Here is a 21,180-nt window from a genome sequence, read left to right as displayed (position 1 = left end):
AAGAGGAAAAGGCTTCTTTAGGTACTTAAGTTCACCTGGTTTTCAGGGACAATCTGGAAGACAGGCTGCAAGCATTGGGTTCAGTTAGAGCTTGGATTTGAGATCCTAGAAGATAATGATATCTGAATTGGGCCTCACAATGTGTGCTGGATGACAGGACTCCCAAGGACTGCTTAATGTACGATACATTAGGAAAAATCCAGAACCCAATTGAAAACTGCATGTTTTCTTCTTTGTGTACAAAGCAGGAAGCTCAGTTGGCCACAGAGGCTTTGAGGTAGATGTGTACACACAGGGTAACTCAGTGTAACGGTACAGGCGACTCCCCAATTATGTAGCGGCTACGTTCCGAATCCCTGCACGTGTCACTGAAATCTCATAAAATGGGGAGTTGCCTGTCAGCTCAACAAAGCCCCGCTGATGTGTGTGGAAGAAGTTTCTTCCCTGTGCATCAGCTGAGCTGGTCAAGAAGACCCGCTGCCACTTTGGCTCGCGTGAGCCGGAGGCACAGCGGGGCTTTCTGCCTGATGCGCAGGAAGTTGCTGCAGCAGCGGCTTTGCCACACGTCAGCTGTCAGCTGGGAGCCTCAGCAAAGCCCTGTTGCATCTCTGGCTCATCCCCAGAGTCCAAAAGATGTCCCCTTCGGGGAGGGTCTCCTCATGAGCTAGAGGCGCAGCAGGGCTTTGCTGAGGGTCATCAGGTATCTCCCCCCACTTCCAGGTTTCTGGAGCCATGCGTATGTGCGGTCACACGTGAATTGAACACATGTAAGCGGGGGGATACCTGAATATACATGCTATACGTCTCTCTTGAAATATAAGCATTTATCTCAGTGGGGAAAACTCTGTTTAAGTAGCTGGGGGGCAGCAGGGAGATAATGTGGAACCCAAGGTATAACAAATTAACAAGAGCATGTCTCCAGGTAGAATTCATAGAGGTCAGTGTTTGATATGCTTAGGTCTAAATTTTAGAAGTTAACTTCCTGTTGCCACCAGATGCCTGTGGGGCCTAGCATCATAGCCTTCTGAGCAGATATCTTAGTGCCATTGTGTTCTGGATGTTCTGTAATGGATTAAGACTACTGTCCAAGAAAGGCTATCCACTCCATTCATAACATGCCCTTTCTTTGGCAGGTGTGGGAAGCCGCTGATGTCCTCATAAAAGCAGCTCTGCCCCTCACCACTAGCGACACCAAGACTGTCTCGGAGTGGATCAGCCAGATGGCTACCCTGCCACAGGCCTCCAACCTGGCCACACGCATCCTGCTGTTAACTTTACTTTTTGAGGTGAGTCCAAGGAAAGGGGAAGGAGACGTACCCACCCCCCACCAGTTACCCCGTGTCTTTGTTCAACTTTTACCTGGGGTGGGGTTGGAGGGTCAGGACTGGACTTTCAAGCCTTTGAGGTGATAGTTATCATGTTTTCCTATAGAATTTGGATTGCTCTTTACATATAGCATTTATCTCATAGCCCTCTCGTGCTGTTTTATTGCTTTAATCACTAGATGTTTTCACTTCCCAAAGTCCAGGATATAGAGCATAAGGAATGTAATTATTTGATAGAGAGAGTGGACCTGATCACTTTAGTTCATGATACTTTGTCATTTAGGGTTTTCCTTTGTAACTACTTAGGCATCTATATGTTAAGCAGTGTCTGTATGTGTTATATAACATTAACATTAATAAATTCATATTTCATATTTGACACTGAAATATATATACAACCACAAAATACTCAACTTCAAATAATTTTGGTGAACACAGCTACAGATTGCATTCTACTAGGCCAGCCTTCCCCAACCTGATGCCTTCCAAATTCTTGCTGGTACTGATGGGAGCTGTTGCTAACATCTGGAGGTCACCTGGTTGAGGAATGCTGTATTACAGCATACAGTTGTGTGGGATGGGGTAATTTTTACAGGACAGTTGTGCTTTTCATTCATTCATTCATCATCATCAACAATTATTATTATTATTAGTAGTAGTATTAGTATTACCACCCTACCCATCTGGCTGGGGTTCCCCAGCCACTGTGGGCGGCTTACAGTATGTCAAAAAACACTTTAATAAACTTTGGATAAAGAGGTTGATGTATGCTGTTAGATGTGAACTACTCTGAGGACCTGTACAATAGAGCATGCACTTGAAAAGAAAATGCCTCACGTTCTCCCTTCACTTGGCTGTAAAGTGATGATAGCACTTAGAACTTTGAATGTAATGGTCAGTTTGTGCTCCGATTAGTCCTATCTGCTGCATGGTTGCCAACCTCTTTACCTTTGTTTCCCTGCAGGAGCTTAAGTTGCCATGTGCTCGTGTTGTAGAATCTAGCGGCATCCTCAACGTTCTGATCAAACTGCTAGAAGTGGTGCAGCCCTGCCTGCAAGCTGCCAAGGAGCAAAAGGAAGTGCAGACACCAAAGTAAGCAACAAAACAGGATATAGGATGGAGCTGGAAAGCCCCAAGCCAGGCCTACCCACACTTTGATATACAGCACCTGGGTTTTGCTTCTGGTCTTACTTGTGAGGAGAAGCTACCAGTTTTGTATTTGTACCTAATGAAATACATAATGGTTTAATAATGCTGGATGCAGTTACTAACCTGGAATGAAATTGGGTTTGCCTCCCTCCTTGAGTCCAATGTGTTTTTTTAAGCTAGCTTGCCTGGTGGCCAAAAGGTCTTGCTACTGTTTCCTTGACAGGCTTTTAGTCCAAAAATGGCTGCAGTATCTTGGCTTAGGAACCCGTGCAATATATTTTGTTGGATGCCTTAGCTGATGTAATTAACTTGCCTCCCACAGGTGGATCACCCCAGTGCTGTTGCTGATTGACTTCTATGAGAAGACAGCTATCTCCTCCAAGAGGAGGGCCCAGATGAACAAGGTATGAGCTCAGGGTGGTGGTGTGGGAAATGCAAGCTATTACGAAGGGGACTGGAAGAAAGGATCCTGGCCACTGTGGAATTGTGAGTGTGCACGGCAAATAAGCGGTGGCATTTGCAATACATACAACCAGGCTGCAATCTTTTATTAGAACTGGGAGCAAGTTCCATTGAACTTTATGGATCTCACTTCTGAGTAGACATGGAGAGAACTGCAGTGTAGGTCTGCAAATGCTAAGAATCTGTATTCTTTCTCTCCAGTACCTCCAAGCCAATGGCAACAACTGGCGCTGGTTTGACGATCGCTCAGGCCGTTGGTGTAGCTATAGTGCAAGCAACAACAGCACCATCGACACAGCGTGGAAAGCAGGAGAGACCAGTGTTCGTTTCACTGCTGGCCGTCGGCGCTATACTGTGCAATTCACTACAATGGTGCAGGTATAGGCGTTGGGAATGTTGTCATGGGTGTTCTCTGAGGTCGTTGGGCACATGGGGTATGGTAGTCTTAACCTCCCTCTTGTTTCCTTAATCAGGTGAATGAAGAAACTGGGAACAGGCGTCCAGTAATGTTGACTTTGCTCAGGGTGCCCCGGCTCAGTAAGAGTATGAAAGAGGGCAATGGACAAGAGCTGGAGAGAACCTTGGAGGAAGGCAAGGAGGTGGAAAGCAAGCCTAAGGAGGAGAAAGCAAATGGTACTGAATATGTAGTCTCATCACTGAGTTACCTATAAAGTAGGAGACTGGAACTTGTAACCTCAGACCTATTTTATCTTCCCTCATCAGATAGCCCTGCTTCTACTGAGAGTCTCACCCTTGAGAAGGAAGCACCTTCAGAAGAGGCCAAACCATCAGAGATCCTCATCCAGGGCCTGACAGAGGAAATGGTTACCGTGTTGATCCGTGCCTGTGTCAGCATGTTGGGTGTTCCTGTGGAACCGGACACACTACACGCCACGTTGCGCCTCTGTCTGCGCCTCACCCGCCACCACAAATACGCCATGATGTTTGCAGAGCTCAAGAGCACACGCATGATCCTGGGTCTCACGCAGAGCTCTGGCTTCAACGGCTTCACGCCTCTTGTCACCCTTCTTTTCCGACACATAATCGAGGATCCCTGCACACTCCATCACACCATGGAGAAGGTATGGCTTGCTTCTGCTGACTTCACCATAGAGAAGGTAGAGTCTTAGAAGCTTTCTTCTGTATAGGTCTTGCACACTAAAGAGGAGACTTGACTCAGCTCAGACAGCATATGGAAAGTGTTGCTGCTTCAGTAATTGCTCGGGCTTCCTGAAATCTCCATTGCCTTGTCCATTAGAACTGGCTTTTTCAATTGCCAGTATGAACACACATTTCTCTTTTTGTCTGTTTCAGGTTGTGCGCTCAGCAGCCACCAGTGGAGCAGGCAGCACAACTTCAGGTGTCGTGTCAGGCAGTTTGGGCTCTCGGGAGATCAACTACATTTTGCGAGTGCTGGGCCCAGCTGCTTGCCGCAACCCAGAGATCTTCACTGAGGTGGCCAATGGCTGCATTCGCATTGCCCTGCCTGCTCCCCGTGGCTCTGGAACTGGTAAGTAATTCAGAACCCTGCTGGTTTTCCTACAGTGTCCACGCTAATGCTGTGTGCCCATTTGCACAAGGATCTTCATCATAATTTGAGGTAGAAGGAGATCTGGGTCAGAGATAGAAGAGAACTATGAATCCCATAGTAATCTTGTGCCAAAATAAAAAGCAGCTGGAAAAATGGCAAAGAACTAAGCCCCTTCCCTCCTTAAGTCCCAGGTTCCTTTACCAGTGTTGGCTGCTCTAGTTTTTTTTATTATTTCTCCTTTTGCTCCCCAAGCCTCTGATGACGAATTCGAGAACCTGCGGATCAAGGGCCCCAACGCTGTGCAGCTGGTAAAAACCACTCCAGTAAAGCCCTCACCACTGCCTGTCATACCTGACACTATCAAGGAGGTGATCTATGACATGCTGAATGCTCTGGCTGCCTACCATGCCCCTGATGAAGGTACATGACAGCCTGGGACAGGATGGGTGGGAATTTCTGTGCATGGGGGAACCAAGGGCCTCGTTCCGTTGAGGAGGACTTCATGTTGCCTGAACAGAAGCTCCCTTCTGAGCAGTCCTTTTTATTAAAGCTGGAACCCCGTATTAACCATTTCACTTCCCATCCCCAAAAGACTAGTAATAACAAAGTGCTTTTCTTTCAGCAAGTCTTCAGATCATGGAATTGGGTGTAAGATAAACACCACACCAGCTTCTTGAAATAAACACTTTGAATTTGCCATGTATATATGTATAACCGTTCTCTGAAGAGACATTGTCAATGGTGGTCATGGTTTCATTTCCCCTCTCCAGCAGACAAGTCTGAACCCAAGGCAAGCAGTACTAACCAGGAGATGAGCCAGATCCTGCAAGAAATTGGAGATGATATGTACCAGCAGTATCGCTCTCTAACCCGTCAGGGCAGTGACTTTGACTCTCAGACCGGCTTTGGCATCAATGTGAGTCTGCCAGAAGCAAAAACCCAAACTCCACAGTAACATCTATCAGCTGTCAAAATCATTGAGCCATTTTTTCTGCAGCAGTATCATGAATCCCATAGCATCTCATTTTTTGCTCTTTTATTTCCTTTTGCTTTTTGAGGTTTTCAGTTGTTGGGGGTTGTGGACTGTTTCTGAAGCATTGTTTAGATGTTGACTGCTCCTCTGATTTCTTACGGTTTGAGACCTCTGTGTATTCCACCTCTCTGTTGCTCCAAAGTAGCAGATGGCAGTGAAAACTGTAGTGCCTTGTCATGTGTGGAACTCTGTTGGTGGATTTTAGGCCATTCGGCACCATTTTGTTCATTGCCTTTGTCCTTCTTCTCTAGGCTCAGGTTTTTGCTGCTGATAGTGCAGCTGCTGAGACTCCCCAGTCTGGAACTCCCCAAGGAGATGGTAAGTCTTATCTTTGTTGATTAGACACAACAGTGTCTTAATGCCTCTCCGGGGATCTCCCTTCAAGCTATCCTGCGATTGGAAATACTAGTCCCTGATTAAAACAGACCCAAAATGACATTCCCCTGCTCAGTCACTTCAAGTGATGGGACGCCAGTCTCATTTCTCTTAGTTGTAAAGATGGGGCCCCTCAGTCTTTTTCCTGAAAGTGAGATCAAGCCCCATCTGCCATACTGGAACCATGTCTCTCCCGAAACTTTGTGGGGAGGGAGGCAGGGAGCAGTTCTTTCACTGGTTCTCCTTTTCCCTTGTGTCCTACAGCCTCCACTCCTGAAGAATCAAGAGAAAACAAGAAGGATAAGGAGGGTGATAAAGCAGCAGAGGAGAACAAGCAGAAGGCTAAGGGAAGCAAGCCACTTATGCCTACATCCACCATCTTGAGGCTGCTGGCAGAGCTTGTGCGCTCATATGTTGGCATTGCCACCTTAATTGCCAACTACAACTATACTGTGGGCCAGTCTGAGCTGATAAAGGAGGTGAGAAGCCCTGGAAGAACGAAACAAGCCTAAGGAACTGTGGATTAGGAGTGGGGTAAATGCAAAATAAGACTTGGGGCCAGCACTGCTAGGTTCCAGAGAAGAGGAGTGAGTTTGGTTAGACTGCTTGGGAGGAGGAGCTGCTGATGAAAGAAGATGACTAGGCCACCCTGGCCTGCTCTCGCTACTATCTTTCATTTTGTCTTTCCAGGACTGTAGTGTGTTGGCTTTTGTGCTGGACCATTTGCTCCCTCACACCCAGAATGCAGAAGACAAAGATACACCAGCCTTGGCGCGCCTCTTCCTAGCCAGCTTGGCTGCCGCAGGTAGTGGCACAGATGCCCAGGTGGCCCTGGTGAATGAGGTGAAGGCAGCCCTGGGTCGGGCACTGGCCATGACAGAGAGTACTGAAAAGCATGCCAGGTGAGCTGGAAGGTGTTGAGGATTGATTAGCACTTGAGAAGAGGGTGTTGTATGACAACTCTCCTGTAATAGGTTCCTGTAGCTTTGCACCCCAGCAAAGGTCTTGACTAAATCATGTTTCTTTTTAGTAGTACCGTCGTACCTTGGAAGTTGAACGGAAACCGTTCTGGAAGTCCATTCAACTTCCAAAACGTTCAGAAACCATAGCATGGCTTCTGATTGGCTGCAGGAACCTCCTGCAGCCAATCGGAAGCCATGTTGGATGTTCGGGTTCCAAAGAATGTTAGCAAACTGGAACACTCACTTCCGGGTTTGTGGTATTCGGGAGCCAAAATGTCCAATTACCAAGGCATTCAGGAGCCAAGGTACGACTATAAAAATTTCAGGTACAATATTTTGTAAATCAGGAATGGGGAACTTCTGGCCCGCCAAAAGTTGTTGGACACTAGCTCCCATTGGTCCCAGCCAGCATGGCTAATGGCAGGGAGGATGGGAGCTGTAGAATATCTGGAGGGTCACAGGTTCTCTGTCACTTTATTAAATTAGAATACTTGCTGCAGGAAAATAGATCTTTCCTGTTACAGGGATTAGGGCAGGTTACTGCAGGATTTGCTAACCATGACACTGTTCTGGAAGTAAAGAAATGTCACTTTCCACTCTCTAGGCTGCAAGCTGTCATGTGCATCATCAGCACCATTATGGAATCATGCCCATCCACCTCTAGCTTCTACAGCAATGCCACAGCAAAGACCCAGCACAATGGCATGAACAACATCATCCGCCTCTTCCTCAAGAAGGGGTTGGTCAATGACCTGGCCAGGGTGCCTCACAGCCTTGATCTGTCCAGGTAAGTGGCTTATTTAACCGCAAGGAGACGGAACGGAGCCTCCTTCATGATCAGGGATGATGTTGAACAGTTGGTGTAGGGGACCAGTACAAGACCAAATGTAGAAGACAGATACAATCCCTTCCATTAAGATTTGGCCTTAGAAAGTTTTTTCCCCTATCTCTAGAACATAATTGAATTGGCATATTGAGAGAGCAGGTAGAATCATGACATCTTCCCACTAGAGGTTTCTCTTCGTTCTACCCCAGCTAAGGTTAGCTTTGCTATTAAGACCTTTGTTCACAGTCTGGAAACTTATATTGGCATGTGTTTTTCCTCCAAGTCCCAACATGGCCAACACAGTAAATGCAGCCCTGAAACCCTTGGAAACGTTATCACGAATTGTCAATCAGCCCAGTAGTCTCTTCGGTAGCAAAAGTGCCTCGAGCAAGAGCAAGGCGGAGCAGGATGCTCAGGGAGCAGCACAAGATGCCAACAGTGGCCAACAAGATGCAGGTATGCCATCCTCAGCATCCATTGTTTATGGGTCACGTACCTCTTCTCTGTGATTTTTCATCAACCTGTTCCACGATAAGATCCACACCTGCCACCCCCTCCTTTCCTTGGCCTGGAATTTTTCTGACTTCCATTATGAGTCTCCATTAGTCTGCCACTTAAGCTAATTCAAGGATGACTTGAGAAGGTAATATTGAGACCTTGACTTACAGGGGAGAGCGGGGAAGCAGAGGCCCCGGAGGAGGACCATGATGTGGCCCAAGCAGAAGTGACAGATGGTGACATCATGGATGGTGAAACGGAGAGCGATGCCGTGGTGATTGCTGGACAGCCTGAGGTGCTGAGCACGCAGGAGATGCAGGTATTGATGGTGGCTTGCAGGGACCCTGCCTGTATTGCATGCAGGAGGTGGCCACAGGTTTTAAGGCATGGGATGTTGGTGACCTATAGCTGGGATCGCTTCCATTCCTGCTTGTGTTGCTTAAAGTTGCAATTTATTTAGGGCTATATGCAGAGGAGTGTGTAAATGAAGACTTGTTGATCACAGCTTTGCTCTGAGATTAATGAGTACAATCTGGATAGCTGCACAAACTGAAATGACCCTTTGCTTGCTTAATTTAGATTGTGATACCTGAGGCTGGGGTGCCTGTCGTATATAGCATGTGACTTGGGTAGAGCACAAATCAGACTTGTTTCAGAAGTCAGGGTGATGCAGCTTGTTTTACGGTTTTGAGACTTGATTGTAAAGAACTGGAGATCACCAGTGTGTTTGTCTTTACCATCTTCTAGGTGGAAAATGAGCTAGAGGACCTGATCGATGAGCTTTTAGAGCAGGATGGTGGCTCAGGGAATAGTACAATAATAGGTGAGTACAAAGCCCCAACACTTTGCCTCAGAACTTTCCTTCAGGATCTCTGGACTCTCTGCCTTTCCTCCTCTGTGTGGCCTCTGAGGGAACCAAATGCATTTTTTGCTTTGCTGTAGAGAATCCTACCTCATAAGACCACTCCAGGTAGAGATCATCTACTGTTCTTCTCTCTTCCTCCTCCCTGCAGCTCTTCTTTATCACACAGCATGGGTGCTGTATCAGATATATGTCCGTGTTGCTTTTTCGCCCATTATAGAGATAATCTATTCCTATACAATTATTGGTGGGTGGGGTAACTTCTGAGAGGCAAGAGGCTTGTCATGGTAGCTTTATAACTGCCAAGAAAATTGCCATCTGTATATGGAAAGCAGCATCACATCAGGACCATAACGGGCACTCAAAGATAAATGGCCATCAAGTTTAGGGACTGCCCAGAAGGTCCTCTAAAGGGAGAGGGTTGTTTGCTCATAACTTTGCTAAGCCCTATACACATCCTTTATGTCCTTCAGTGGGCCGAAGTGGAGAGGATGAGTCTCAGGAGGATGTGTTGATGGATGAGGCACCTTCCAATCTCAGCCAGGCTTCCACATTACAGGCCAACAGGGAAGGTGAGGCATTGCCTACGATGTTACATGGAGTCAGTAGAAGTGCCTATAGTCCCTGGAGGGGGAGGGGGAGGGTAAGTGCAAGAGAAGGGTGAACTAGCATGATGCAGAAGGGTTGTTATAGGCTTGCACTCTCGTAAGAGAAGCAAGAGGAGGGGGAGGTTTCTGAGACCTGGCTTTGTGAGGTTTTGCCTGTCTGGCAAAAGGAGTTTGAAGATAGAACTTGCCAGAAAGGTAACTGGAAGAATCTTCGCTTAACCTGCAGGGGCCAACTCACCATAGCTACACTCTCTAATCTTCTCTAGATTCTATGAATATTCTGGATCCTGAAGATGAAGAGGAGCACACACAGGAGGAAGACAGCAGTGGCAGCAATGAGGATGAAGATGATAGTCAGGATGAAGAGGAAGAAGAGGAGGAGGAGGATGAAGATGACCAGGTAAGGGCATTGAAGGAAAGGCAGTGCAGAAGTCTTTCCAGTGGGTGCTTTATGATCTTAACATAGGAGGCTGTGGGACAGATGTCAAAAATAACAGGGAAGGGGTGGTCACAATTGAGGACAGCATGTAATAGGTTTTTATTGGGGAGCTAATGGGAGCTAGGCACCATGATGTTTGGGTTTTAGATCTAGAGTAATTTATAGTGTGAGAGCCAAAAATTTCCTTGCCTCAGTTTGTGGTGCCAGGTAAAGAGAGTGACTGAAGTTGGAGTGAGGCGGTATGAAGACTGGTTTTCAGGATGCCATATTCTAGCCGGCATTTGCTTAGCCTTGTGTTTGGTGATAACTTTCCCTCCAGGATGATGAAGAAGGTGAGGAAGGCGAAGAGGAGGAAGATGACGATGATGGCTCCGAGATGGAGTTAGATGAAGACTACCCTGATATGAATGCCTCCCCACTGGTGCGTTTTGAGCGCTTTGACCGTGAAGATGACCTCATCATTGAGTTTGACAACATGTTCTCCAGCGCCAGTAAGAACTCTAAAAACTGGAAAGCCACAGGACATGGCTGATTCTGGGGGGGCTGGGAGCCAGGATGCTAAGCTTTCCCCCACATCCTATGGACTAGGGAGCTGGGCTTTTATTTGAAATGGAATAGCATTCTCTGTCCAGTGGGACGGAAGCATCCACGTAATGGGTTGTCTCCTCCCACTGCCCAGAACAGGCAGGATCAGGCAACCAGGCTTTGGCCACATTCAGCTTCATCTCAGTTCCTTTTCCTGCCTTATCCATGATCAGTGCTGTGTTCTAGCACATGATCTGTTTTCTAGCTCCAAAAAGTTGCTCTGGAATTTGGGAGGCTTTGTAATTATGACTTTGTTGACCCTATTTCAGGCTAGTTCTTGTCTCCAGGGAAATTATATTTGTATGTCTTCAAAGCTCCATCTTGGCTTGCTAACTTTGCCTATTTCTATTCCCAGCGGATATTCCTCCATCACCTGGCAATATTCCTGCCACTCATCCACTCATGGTACGGCATGCAGACCATAGCTCCTTGACTTTGGGTAGTGGCTCCTCCACGACGCGATTGGCGCAAGGCATTGGCCGCAGCCAGAGGACCCTTCGGCAGCTGACAGCAAACACTGGCCATACCATCCATGTTCATTACCCTGGCACCCGCCAGCCCAACCCACCTCTGATCCTGCAGAGGTGAGACTTGAGGGAGTGGAGGAGTATCACATTTTGCCAAAAGCTGTAGAATACAGAACAGTGAATTGTTCTGGCAACATCCCAACCCAGTTTGGTTTGCCCCTGTGTTCCCCATAATCTTGTTCTGAGAACTGGGGGACTCTTTTAGAAGTCACTGCATCTCTGTGTAGGAAAACAAGTGTTCCTTTTATGTCTTCCTTAGGTTGTTGGGCCCTTCAGCAGCTGCAGATATTCTTCAACTAAGCAGTAGCCTCCCACTACAAAGCAGAGGTCGAGCTCGCCTTCTAGTAGGCAACGACGACGTGCACATAATCGCTCGCTCAGATGATGAGTTGCTGGATGACTTCTTCCATGACCAGAGCACAGCCACCAGCCAGGCAGGCAAGTCCTTAAGACTGTTTACTAGATTTGTAGGTAAAATCAAAAGGACCAATAGATTGAAACTCTACAGTGGGAATGGCTGACCCTTTTGGGGCCACATCGACCCTATGGTCAGCCCTCAGGGAGCCAAAGTGTAAATATGGGTGCAGTGAGAACTAAAGTTCTCAAGGCTACCTTCCAAAGCAGGACTTTTTGGGAGTGGTTGGTCAGTAACACTTTTTTGAAATTTCAATTTTTCTTTTTAAAAAAAATTAAATGGAAAAATTTGAGGGATGCTTTGGAGACTGCAAAAGAACCTTTTGTGAATTAGCAGTCAGGTGCCTACAACCGTTTTATACCATTGTGCATCAATTCAGACATCTTTATCAATGGAGTCAGTTCACATTTTCAGCTGTTAGGCAGATGCGGAGAGTGGGTGGCCAACAGCACAGCTGTGGGTCTTGAGGGTGTTGGTGAGCTGTTGTATGGATTGGCTTATCAGTAATATGTCCCCCACTTTTCTTTCTATAGGAACCTTGTCAAGCATCCCTACTGCCCTGACACGCTGGACAGAAGAATGCAAAGTACTAGATGCAGAAAGCATGCATGACTGTGTGTCAGGTGAGCTAACAAGTAACTTCCCTTGCTTCAGCCAATGCAGGCCCTCCTCTGTTTGGCTCTATTTAATCTGGTGCTTTTTCTCCATCCAGTGGTCAAAGTTCCCATTATCAACCACCTGGAGGCATTGAGAGATGAGGAACTAGAGGAGCGTAGAGAGAAGAGGCGAAAACAGCTGGCTGAGGAGGAGGCCAAAGTTGCAGACAAGGCCAAGGAGGCAGAAGACAAAGAGCAAAATGCCCAGGTTAGAAGCCCAACTTGAACATCTGTGACCTTTTTTAAAAGCTTGTTGAATGGCAAACTTTCAGCAGGGCTGATTTCATCTGGTATGGTTTTCATTATGGAAGCTGCATTGTGACTGGGGTGGGGGGACAGGACTAAGAGTTGTATTCATTGTAGCACTAAGGCAATTGTTAAGTTAGCGCAAGGCTTTCTGCTTGCACAATGGAACACTCTCCTCCTGTGCATCCCTAAATCTGTTCTAGGGGTGTTTCCCCAAATCCTCAGGAGAAGTTTCAGGGAGGGCATGGACTGCAAGCAGGGAACGTGGTAATGCTTGCACTAGTAGAGCGAATCAGTTGAATATCACCTTGAATATATGCAACTGGGTTGTAAATGAGAAGCAGAGTACCTATAATTCGGAATGAAAATGCCAGCAGACGCGTTTAGGTCTTGGTAGCTTGATAAGACAGCAAATCTGTTTTGCTCCAGAGCAAAGATGTGAAACTGTTTTTTGGTAAACTTTAAATTGTGGCAAGTGGGCCACCTTAAAATAAAGTTGGGGATGTTCATTCACTTAGGTATATAAGGGAAAACACAAAATAGAAACCCCTGCTGTCATTTCAGTATATAATTCCACATGTCTGTGTGCTCTTTTGCACATGGCAGACAGAGATGAAATCAGAGAATAAACCTCTGTTCCTTTCTTTCCTATCAGGAAGGCAAGCAGAAACTCAGACACTAGACTGAGAACCGATCTTTCTTAGTACAGTCATACCTCAGGTTACAGACGATTCAGGTTGTGCATTTTCGGGTTGTACACCACGCCAAACCCGGAAGTACCAGAACAGGTTACTTCCAGGTTTCGATGCATGTGCAGAAGTGCTGAATTGCAACCCGAACGTTCACTGTAGCTCTTTGTAAGAAGGAAAGTCACCACATTCCCTTCCTAGAGCCAGGTCTTACGTCTGTTCTTTTTTTAAAAAACACCCCACCCACACCCTGTTACAGGAACAAAAGAAACGGTGTTATCAAGAATAGAGACACCGGCAGTAAGTGGAATATGGTAACAGTCATAATAGTTAGCAGAGACAGGGATGGACACACTTTAATGTGTTTCTTCATATCTCTGCCTGTCAAATGAATGCTACGAGGACATTGTCAGGAAGTTTACTCATTGATGTAATTCTATTGGATTCATATCTTTAGCCATTGTTCCAAACATTTGCAGAAGAGAAAGTGGTCGTTCTTTTATTTTTTCAATAAAGAATTTAGCTGTTAAATCTCAACTAAGGAGAAGGAAATCTAAGACAGTTTAGCAAGATTGTTTTTGGATCTGAGGGAATAGAATATCTTGACATTTTTCTGTATATAATCTGTACAAGCCGGATATCTTTGTCAACCAATTACAGAAAGGAAAACTTATTGACACATTTTCCAGCAGTATTTAGAATGCTTGCTTCTATGTAGAAGAGAACATTTTGATAGATGTGCCTCACTGGACTAGATGAAAATCGGCAGAGCTGTTGTAGCAAAAGGCATACAGGTTACGTACTGTCCTCCTTACAAACGCTTCGGGTAACAAGCTCTGCTAACCCGGAAGTAGGTCTTCTGGTAGCAAACTTTGCCCCAGGATGCGAGCAGAAGTCGCGCACTGGTGGCGTGGTGGCAGCGGGAGGCCCCATTAGCAAAAGTGCGCCTCAGGTTAAGAACAGACCTCTGGAACGAATTAAGTTCGTAACCAGAGGTACCACTCTAGAGGGAAGGTACAGCTGTGACCTGAAGCTTCTGCCTCCTTTCCTTGTCCTGGGTGTCAGAAGCTACATAGGCAGTTTCCTGTTCCGATGAGTTTTAATCAGATGAATCTTCACTTACTTTTTTTCCCCCCTCTGCAGGGAGCCTTACCCCAGTCAAACAGCTCTGCTGAGCAGAACCTTCCAGGTAATTTGTTCCCTTACTCTATGTCTGTATGGTGTCTTCTTTCCTCAGCTCAGCTGAAGCAGATGCTATTCCTGGGCCCCCTGGGATGAGGTAGTAGATTGTATAGTTTTAGGGTCACACCCGGTCTTGGAGATAACTATACAATCTACTGTCTTTCCTATGAGGACTCACAATTCGCCGTGCCAGCATTGAAGAAGAGAGAAGCCACTGAGAAACCACGCCTAGCTCAGGAGGAAAGAACATGGGCTCAAGAATGAAATTTGGAATCAAAGCCCCTGAGTTCCTTGGTTCCATCCCTATATGTGGAAAGAAATTTGGGGATGGGGGTTAATAGTGGGATAGTGTGTCATTAGATCTTGTAGGCAGGATTCCCTGGATCTTGCTGTGGCTTGGGGAGTGGATCGTCTGCATGAGTGTTCTCCTCAGATCTATGTGAAAGGATTTTGCAGGATTTTTAAAAAACTGGCTGTTCAGATGGGGGAAGAACCAGTTGCCTGACGCTGAGGCTTTGTGACGTTGCTCTTGCTGGGGTGAGGTAGTAAGTTGTATTGTTGTGGGGTAGGGATTTGTGCCCCAAATCAGAGATAACTATACAACTTACTACTTTCCCTGGGAGGAGTGAAGTACCCAGGACTGAGGTGGGTGTTTGATGTGCCCAGCTTTTGAACTAACCTTGAGGGTGCAGGGTGAAGCCAATTCCCTGCTTGAAATCCTGCTGCTGCTCAGTGGTCTGGGTTTTAAGACAGCCTCCCTCCCTCTCTTGGCTCCCAGATGGTGCTGCCCATCCTGATGGCTATCCTGCAGTCCCAGCTGCAGCTGAAGACGCCTCTGCTGGCCCCAAGCAGACTCTGGTCACGCTGGAGAGCCCCCAACAGCAACAGCAGCAGGTGACAGGGGCAGGCGAGCTTCCTTCAGAGCTGGCGGGGCAGTCCAATGCCCAGGGTTCTGGGCAGTTGCTGATGCCGGTGGAACAGGAGGACTCAGGCCCTGGGAGGCCAAGCACTGATGCTGAGGCCACACAGATGGAGCTTTCACCTGCTCCCACCATCAGTAAGTGGCCCCAGGCTTCAACCTGCAGCAGATGTTACCCCCTTTCTGGCTGTGTGTCACTTGTACGTGCATAAACATACTCTGATTCCTACCATCTTCCACATGTTCAGGAGAAGGCAGCAATAGTTTTAAAGTGCATATATTTTCATCAGCCACCTAGCTACTCAGCGGCCAGGAGCATCATAACTAGACACTGGAGAGAACATGAACCAGTGGTACCAAACCATATGGGAAACAGCCCATAGAGAAGCTAGCCAACAGACTGAAACTGACAGAGGGGCAAATAAAAGAGGACACCTTCACCCCAGTGTGGCTCCCCTTTATTACATACACAGCCCAACAAGACAAGAACCCACCAGCAGCATATAAATCAATATGGCTAACTTGACCCTAACAACAACTCCCCGTTATACACGCAAACAAAACTCACTGCAGCCAACTGAAGGCAACCAACCATGCCCTGCCCCCAACCTCCCTCACCACCAATTAAAACTAATAAATGAATAGAAAGAGAACCTGGCCATGTGACGCTGACACAAAAACCTTGCATGTATGCTCTCCCCACTTCTCTTCTCCCCCAGCCTTATACTGTCTATAACATAAGTGTCTCACATTGAGTATAACCTGTAGAAAGGGTCTTATGAACGGAAAGCAGAAATGCTGTATGTACTTTTGTAACCCAAGAAAATCTTTAATAAAAACAATTTTTTAAAAGTGCATATACTTGCATATTAACTAAAATTTGCAAAGTGAAACTAAAAGCCTACTCACCCACCTAATGATTTGATCCTAGCTTTCAAAATTTGGCTGGATGTTTGTTTGTTTGTTTGTTTGTTTGTTTGTTTGTTTGTTTGTTAAGTAGCTTTTTATTGAGGTTTAAGCTCACGTTTTGAATCTCTCATTTTTAAAAATAAAAATGCTGTGCTGGATCAGACCTATCAATTCAGCTCAGTATTCTGACTTGACAGTCTTCACAGGCAATTTCTGAAGCCTGTTACTCTATAGTAGGTGGTAGTGAAGGGTATATCACAGCCAAAACAAGAAGTTTCCTTGCTGAATTGGAACCAGAGCCCTGTCATAATAGGCAGCAGAATTTGAATCCAGTGTATCAGGTTTTCAGGCAGTGCTTCTATCAATGCTTCTTAGGAAGGGTGTCTAAAAGCCAGGAGGTCAATGGGTAGGTTTCTGTCCTTTCCATGTTCTGGGCTGAATCTGATGATAAGAATTCAGGTTTGACAGACGTTTGTCAGACTTACCTCTCAGTCCTTTCTTTCCTTTCCCACCAGCTTCGCTTTCTCCAGAGAGAGCTGAAGACTCTGATGCCTTGACAGCAGTCAGCAGCCAGCTGGAGGGCTCACCCATGGATACCAGCAGCCTGGCCTCTTGCAACCTCGAAGAAGGAGTTGGAGAGGCTGGTGGCCCTAGCAATGTGGACCAGGCAGGGGGAGCCACTGTTGTAGCAACGGCAGACACCGCCCAGCAGGGCTCCAATGCACAGGCCCTCAGGGAGGGCCAGTCAGATCCCAGCCAGCAGGTGGATGATGGGTAAGGAGCAGCGATGAGGTGCAAGGGGGTGATATGCCAATTTTATCATTAGCACCGCACTTGCTAATACTGTCACTTCCTGCTCTTCAGCTCCCCACCTGCCTCATCCTCTGAGAGCTCCTCCACCAGAGATTCGGCGGTGGCCATTTCCGGTGCTGATTCTCGGGGCATCTTGGAAGAACCTCTTCCTTCTACCAGCAGTGAGGAAGAAGACCCCTTGGCAGGTAAATACTAGAAGAGGACATAAAAAGAGGGAGCTGTACTAAGTCAATGCCATTTTTCTTAGTAGGGATAGCAGCTACCTCTAACATGCTTTTTCATAGGGATAAATCTTCCGGAAGGTGTAGACCCATCTTTTCTGGCCGCTCTGCCTGATGACATCCGGCGTGAAGTGCTACAGAACCAGTTGGGTATCCGGCCTCCTGCTCGTACTGTCCCGACTACCACAACTGCTGCTACCCCAGCACCGCCCGTGGTGGGAAACCCTAGTGTGACAGAAGTCAGTCCAGAGTTCCTGGCTGCACTGCCTCCAGCAATCCAAGAGGAGGTAAGGTGGCACTTTTAAAGATTATGGGGTAATACACAGTTTAGGAACAAGTATAATAGAACTATGAAATCTGAAGGAAACTCATGTAGCCTGTGGCCCTGCACTGTACAAAACAAAACTTTCTGAATTTAGGATTCCTGACCTTAATTAAAAAAAATAAAAAATAGAATTTTTCCATTGCTTGAATTGTATTGTTTAAAACATGTAACATACAAACAAAACACAAAAAGGGAAGTCAAAATAGGAAAGTAGGTGTAAATACAAATCTACTGGACTGCCAACTACAAGTCACAAGAAAATCTGGGCAGTTGCATTTATCTTCTTTGCGCTTAAGTTATAAATTGCATAAGGACAAGGTATGCAAGTTATTTGTGTGGATGTGTTTGGCTCACCTTATTGCATGCATGATCCATAGTTCATTGCCTTGTGGTAAATTCCACAAAAGGGGGATGTAATTCAGTGAAATATGTATTTCTTTGAAATATAGTGAAATTTCCAGAACTAAATTAATAATGACCAAGACTTCACACCCTAAAAGGGGCTTCCAGCTGTGGAGTTCCACCCATCATGTGGTCACAGAACCCAGTTTCTGTCCCACATCCCCATCACCTCGGAAAGAGAGAGAACAATTTGTGGTTGAAGGAGGAGAGTCATTTTAGAGAGATTGGTTGGGTCTTTTATTTTTGCTCTGTTCTTGCTTAACAGTAGAAGTTATTTTTATCTTTCCCCCTCCCATCTCAGGTGCTGGCACAACAACGGGCAGAGCAGCAGCGTCGGGAGCTGGCCCAGAGCACAAGCTCAGACACTCCCATGGACCCTGTGACTTTCATTCAGACGTTGCCATCAGACCTGCGGCGCAGTGTGCTGGAGGATATGGAGGACAGTGTTTTGGCAGTCATGCCTCCTGACATTGCTGCTGAAGCACAGGCTCTGCGGCGTGAACAAGAAGCGCGCCAGCGCCAGCTCATGCACGAGCGTCTCTTTGGCCACTCCAGCACCTCTGCCTTGTCTGCCATTTTGCGTAGCCCAGGTAAAGTGCATCTGTTTCTGACATACTACTGTTTTTAGTTCTCTATATCTCGACTCCTGATCTGATTGCTTTGCTTATTTTCTTTCCCCTAACTCAGCCTTCACAAGCCGACTGAGTGGAAACAGAGGTGTCCAGTATACACGTTTGGCTGTACAAAGAGGAGGAACCTTCCAGATGGGTGGTAGCAGCAGCCACAGCAGGTACAAGATCAGTGTTCAAAACTCCCATAGTTCTAGGCACATTTTGCACAGGGAATTTCATTAGCGCGAGCAGTTTCTGAGCTCTGGGCGCAGTACTGCGGCTAACATTTCAGATTAAAACTGCAGAGTGGAAGGAAAGGAGGACTTTTTCTGCCTCCTCACTTCCAACTATTCTCTGAAGACTGGAGAAGAGACCCTCTTAAGAATATATGGGGGGGGGGCAGGGTAAGGACTAGACCATGTGAAAAATGAACATAATATTTTAGCTGCAGTTCATTCATTTTCAGCCTTGTATTCTTGTTATTTAAATACGTGTGCCTAGACATTCTGTTGTTGCACCCATAAGCTAAGTTTAAGGTGCCATTTAGCTCCTAGCTTTCATATCTCAGTTTCTAACACTGTACTAGACGTATGGGGGAAGGTAGTGCAGTTTCTTTGGAGGGAATAAGCTGAGGGTTAGGATTCCTAGGGAAAAACTTATTAGTTAAGTTGGGTATGCTTGGGGAAACTAGAAATATAAAAACTTTCCCAAATTGTATAGTACCTAAGGTTAACCTTAAAGTCTGGAAACCAGGGGTATTATCTTGCTTCTTCCAATTATCAATCCTTCCCAATAACCCCTAGTTCTTGCAGGGCTGCCATGGATTCCTTTGGGAGGAAGGGTGGAAAAATGTTTAATAAATAATACTTGGGTTGAAAAAAAACACTCCCTGCCCCATTATGTAAGCTGAAAGATGGGCTCGGTGATCACTGCATCAGTTTAGGGAACAACTTGAAAGCAAGTGGGCAGAGTTGCGAGGCCAGTAGGATGTGCTGGTTTACAGGAACCAGCTGCAAGATGTCATGGTAAAAACTGTCTACCCTCACTTAGATGAGACACTGCTAGGGGAGAGCTGTTCACCTTGGATGCTGTAAAGAACTCTGCTATGCTTTCAGAGTCCATTGTAGACTGTGCTGATATTTGTCTTGTTGTTTCCTAGGCCATCAGGCAGCAATGTGGACAGCCTGCTCCGCCTGCGTGGACGCCTTCTGTTGGACCATGAGGCCTTGTCCTGCCTGCTGGTGCTGCTTTTTGTGGATGAGCCAAAGCTGAACACTAGCCGGCTACATCGGGTGCTGCGGAACCTTTGCTACCATGCACAGACACGCAGCTGGGTGATTCGGAGCCTGCTCTCTATCCTCCAGCGCAGCAGTGAGAGTGAACTCTGTGTAGAGACACCTAAGGGGACTGCTGCACCAGATGACAAAGGCAAAAGAGCAGCCAAGGCCTGTGCCCCTGACAGCCGGCCACTCGACCTTCTGCACAAGATGGAATCCAAAAGCTCAGGGCAGCTTTCTTGGCTCTCCGTCTCTATGGATGCTGCTTTGGGTTGCCGAACCAACATATTCCAGATCCAGCGAGCAGGAGGGCGTAAGCACACGGAGAAGCATGCTGCTGCCGGTTCCACTGTTCATATTCACCCCCAGGCTGCTCCTGTGGTCTGCCGCCATGTACTTGACACACTCATCCAACTTGCCAAGGTGAAGACAAGGGCTGTCTAGAGTGGTGCTCTTTTTTATGCGATGGGCGTTCTGTCATTCTGATGAAAGTCTGGAACTTCTTGGTCTGCATAGCTTAAGAGAAAAAGTTAAGGATTTAGATTACAAGGAGGTAGCTCTCTAGACTAAATATTAGGGTGAGTTCCAAACTGAGAGCAAGCAGGCAGTTAAGCTCCCTGTAATTGTTGTTGTTATTTAGTAGATTTAGATCCTGTTTGTCCATCATCATGTTCAAGGTGGCTAACAAAATTACCATTGCATAAAAACGCCTAAAACAAACAAGTGCAAATTTGCTGCAAAAGGTGTAGGGGTCATCATTTAAAAAATGGGAGAGCAGTTATTTTAGTATTTCTAGGCTGCATTTCTACCCACAAACCTTCAGAACAGCTAACAAAAGTTTTTTACAAGTTTTGAAATTGGTTCCTCTCGCCACTGCAGTTGCTGCCAGCTAATCAGCTGGTCTCTTGGTGTGCAGGGATTAAGGAAAATAATGGGCAGGCATTCGTAGCATATTCTGTACCAGGAAACATCCAGTTGTGCTAAAAAGGAGCTAGAAAAGTTAACTTCTTGGTTCCTTTGCTGTTCAGAATAAATAAGATTAGTAAATAATAGCCATGGAAACTTCTTCTTCATGGGCTAGTTTGCACATCATGCTAAACCATTATCAGTGAGACTTGCATGAGCAGAAAGGAGCTGCTGTGAGCCTCTTGCTTATGTATTCCCCCATCTTCCTGCACAGCCAAGAAGAACAGCCTTTTCCTCCTAGTGTCTCTCTCTCTCTCTCTCTCTCTCTCTCTCTCTCTCTCTCTCTCCTTGTTGTGTCATCCACACCAGGGATTGCTTATCACAACCTCTGGTTGGTTTCAAAACAAGCTGTTTTGCTTGAACTAAC

General features: G+C 46.5%; 1 protein-coding gene across 2 annotated transcripts in view; it reads left to right on the top strand.

Moving 5' to 3' along the window:
- The window catches only part of HUWE1 (HECT, UBA and WWE domain containing E3 ubiquitin protein ligase 1), a 74,022-nt gene that overhangs the window by 37,709 nt on the left and 15,133 nt on the right, over positions 1-21,180 (top strand). The window contains exons 33-63 of one of the 2 annotated variants that reach the window (XM_080987512.1): positions 1,134-1,286; positions 2,290-2,417; positions 2,797-2,878; positions 3,138-3,314; positions 3,410-3,569; positions 3,660-4,018; positions 4,251-4,446; positions 4,711-4,887; positions 5,238-5,383; positions 5,752-5,818; positions 6,140-6,354; positions 6,566-6,777; positions 7,442-7,624; positions 7,947-8,119; positions 8,332-8,480; positions 8,909-8,984; positions 9,497-9,595; positions 9,898-10,031; positions 10,390-10,561; positions 11,011-11,239; positions 11,442-11,620; positions 12,131-12,220; positions 12,310-12,461; positions 14,332-14,377; positions 15,149-15,427; positions 16,714-16,972; positions 17,063-17,196; positions 17,296-17,519; positions 18,261-18,549; positions 18,647-18,749; positions 19,730-20,270. In XM_080987512.1, the coding sequence (XP_080843638.1) occupies positions 1,134-1,286; positions 2,290-2,417; positions 2,797-2,878; positions 3,138-3,314; positions 3,410-3,569; positions 3,660-4,018; positions 4,251-4,446; positions 4,711-4,887; positions 5,238-5,383; positions 5,752-5,818; positions 6,140-6,354; positions 6,566-6,777; positions 7,442-7,624; positions 7,947-8,119; positions 8,332-8,480; positions 8,909-8,984; positions 9,497-9,595; positions 9,898-10,031; positions 10,390-10,561; positions 11,011-11,239; positions 11,442-11,620; positions 12,131-12,220; positions 12,310-12,461; positions 14,332-14,377; positions 15,149-15,427; positions 16,714-16,972; positions 17,063-17,196; positions 17,296-17,519; positions 18,261-18,549; positions 18,647-18,749; positions 19,730-20,270 (5,583 nt within the window). The remainder of the gene's footprint in view (positions 1-1,133; positions 1,287-2,289; positions 2,418-2,796; positions 2,879-3,137; positions 3,315-3,409; positions 3,570-3,659; positions 4,019-4,250; positions 4,447-4,710; positions 4,888-5,237; positions 5,384-5,751; positions 5,819-6,139; positions 6,355-6,565; positions 6,778-7,441; positions 7,625-7,946; positions 8,120-8,331; positions 8,481-8,908; positions 8,985-9,496; positions 9,596-9,897; positions 10,032-10,389; positions 10,562-11,010; positions 11,240-11,441; positions 11,621-12,130; positions 12,221-12,309; positions 12,462-14,331; positions 14,378-15,148; positions 15,428-16,713; positions 16,973-17,062; positions 17,197-17,295; positions 17,520-18,260; positions 18,550-18,646; positions 18,750-19,729; positions 20,271-21,180) is intronic. The other variant, XM_080987511.1, reaches the window with a different exon arrangement.

The sequence above is a fragment of the Podarcis pityusensis genome, assembly GCF_964106645.2.
Source record: "Podarcis pityusensis genome assembly, chromosome: 17".
In the NCBI taxonomy this organism is placed as follows: domain Eukaryota; kingdom Metazoa; phylum Chordata; class Lepidosauria; order Squamata; family Lacertidae; genus Podarcis; species Podarcis pityusensis.
This window is presented reverse-complemented; position numbering and strand designations above follow the sequence as displayed.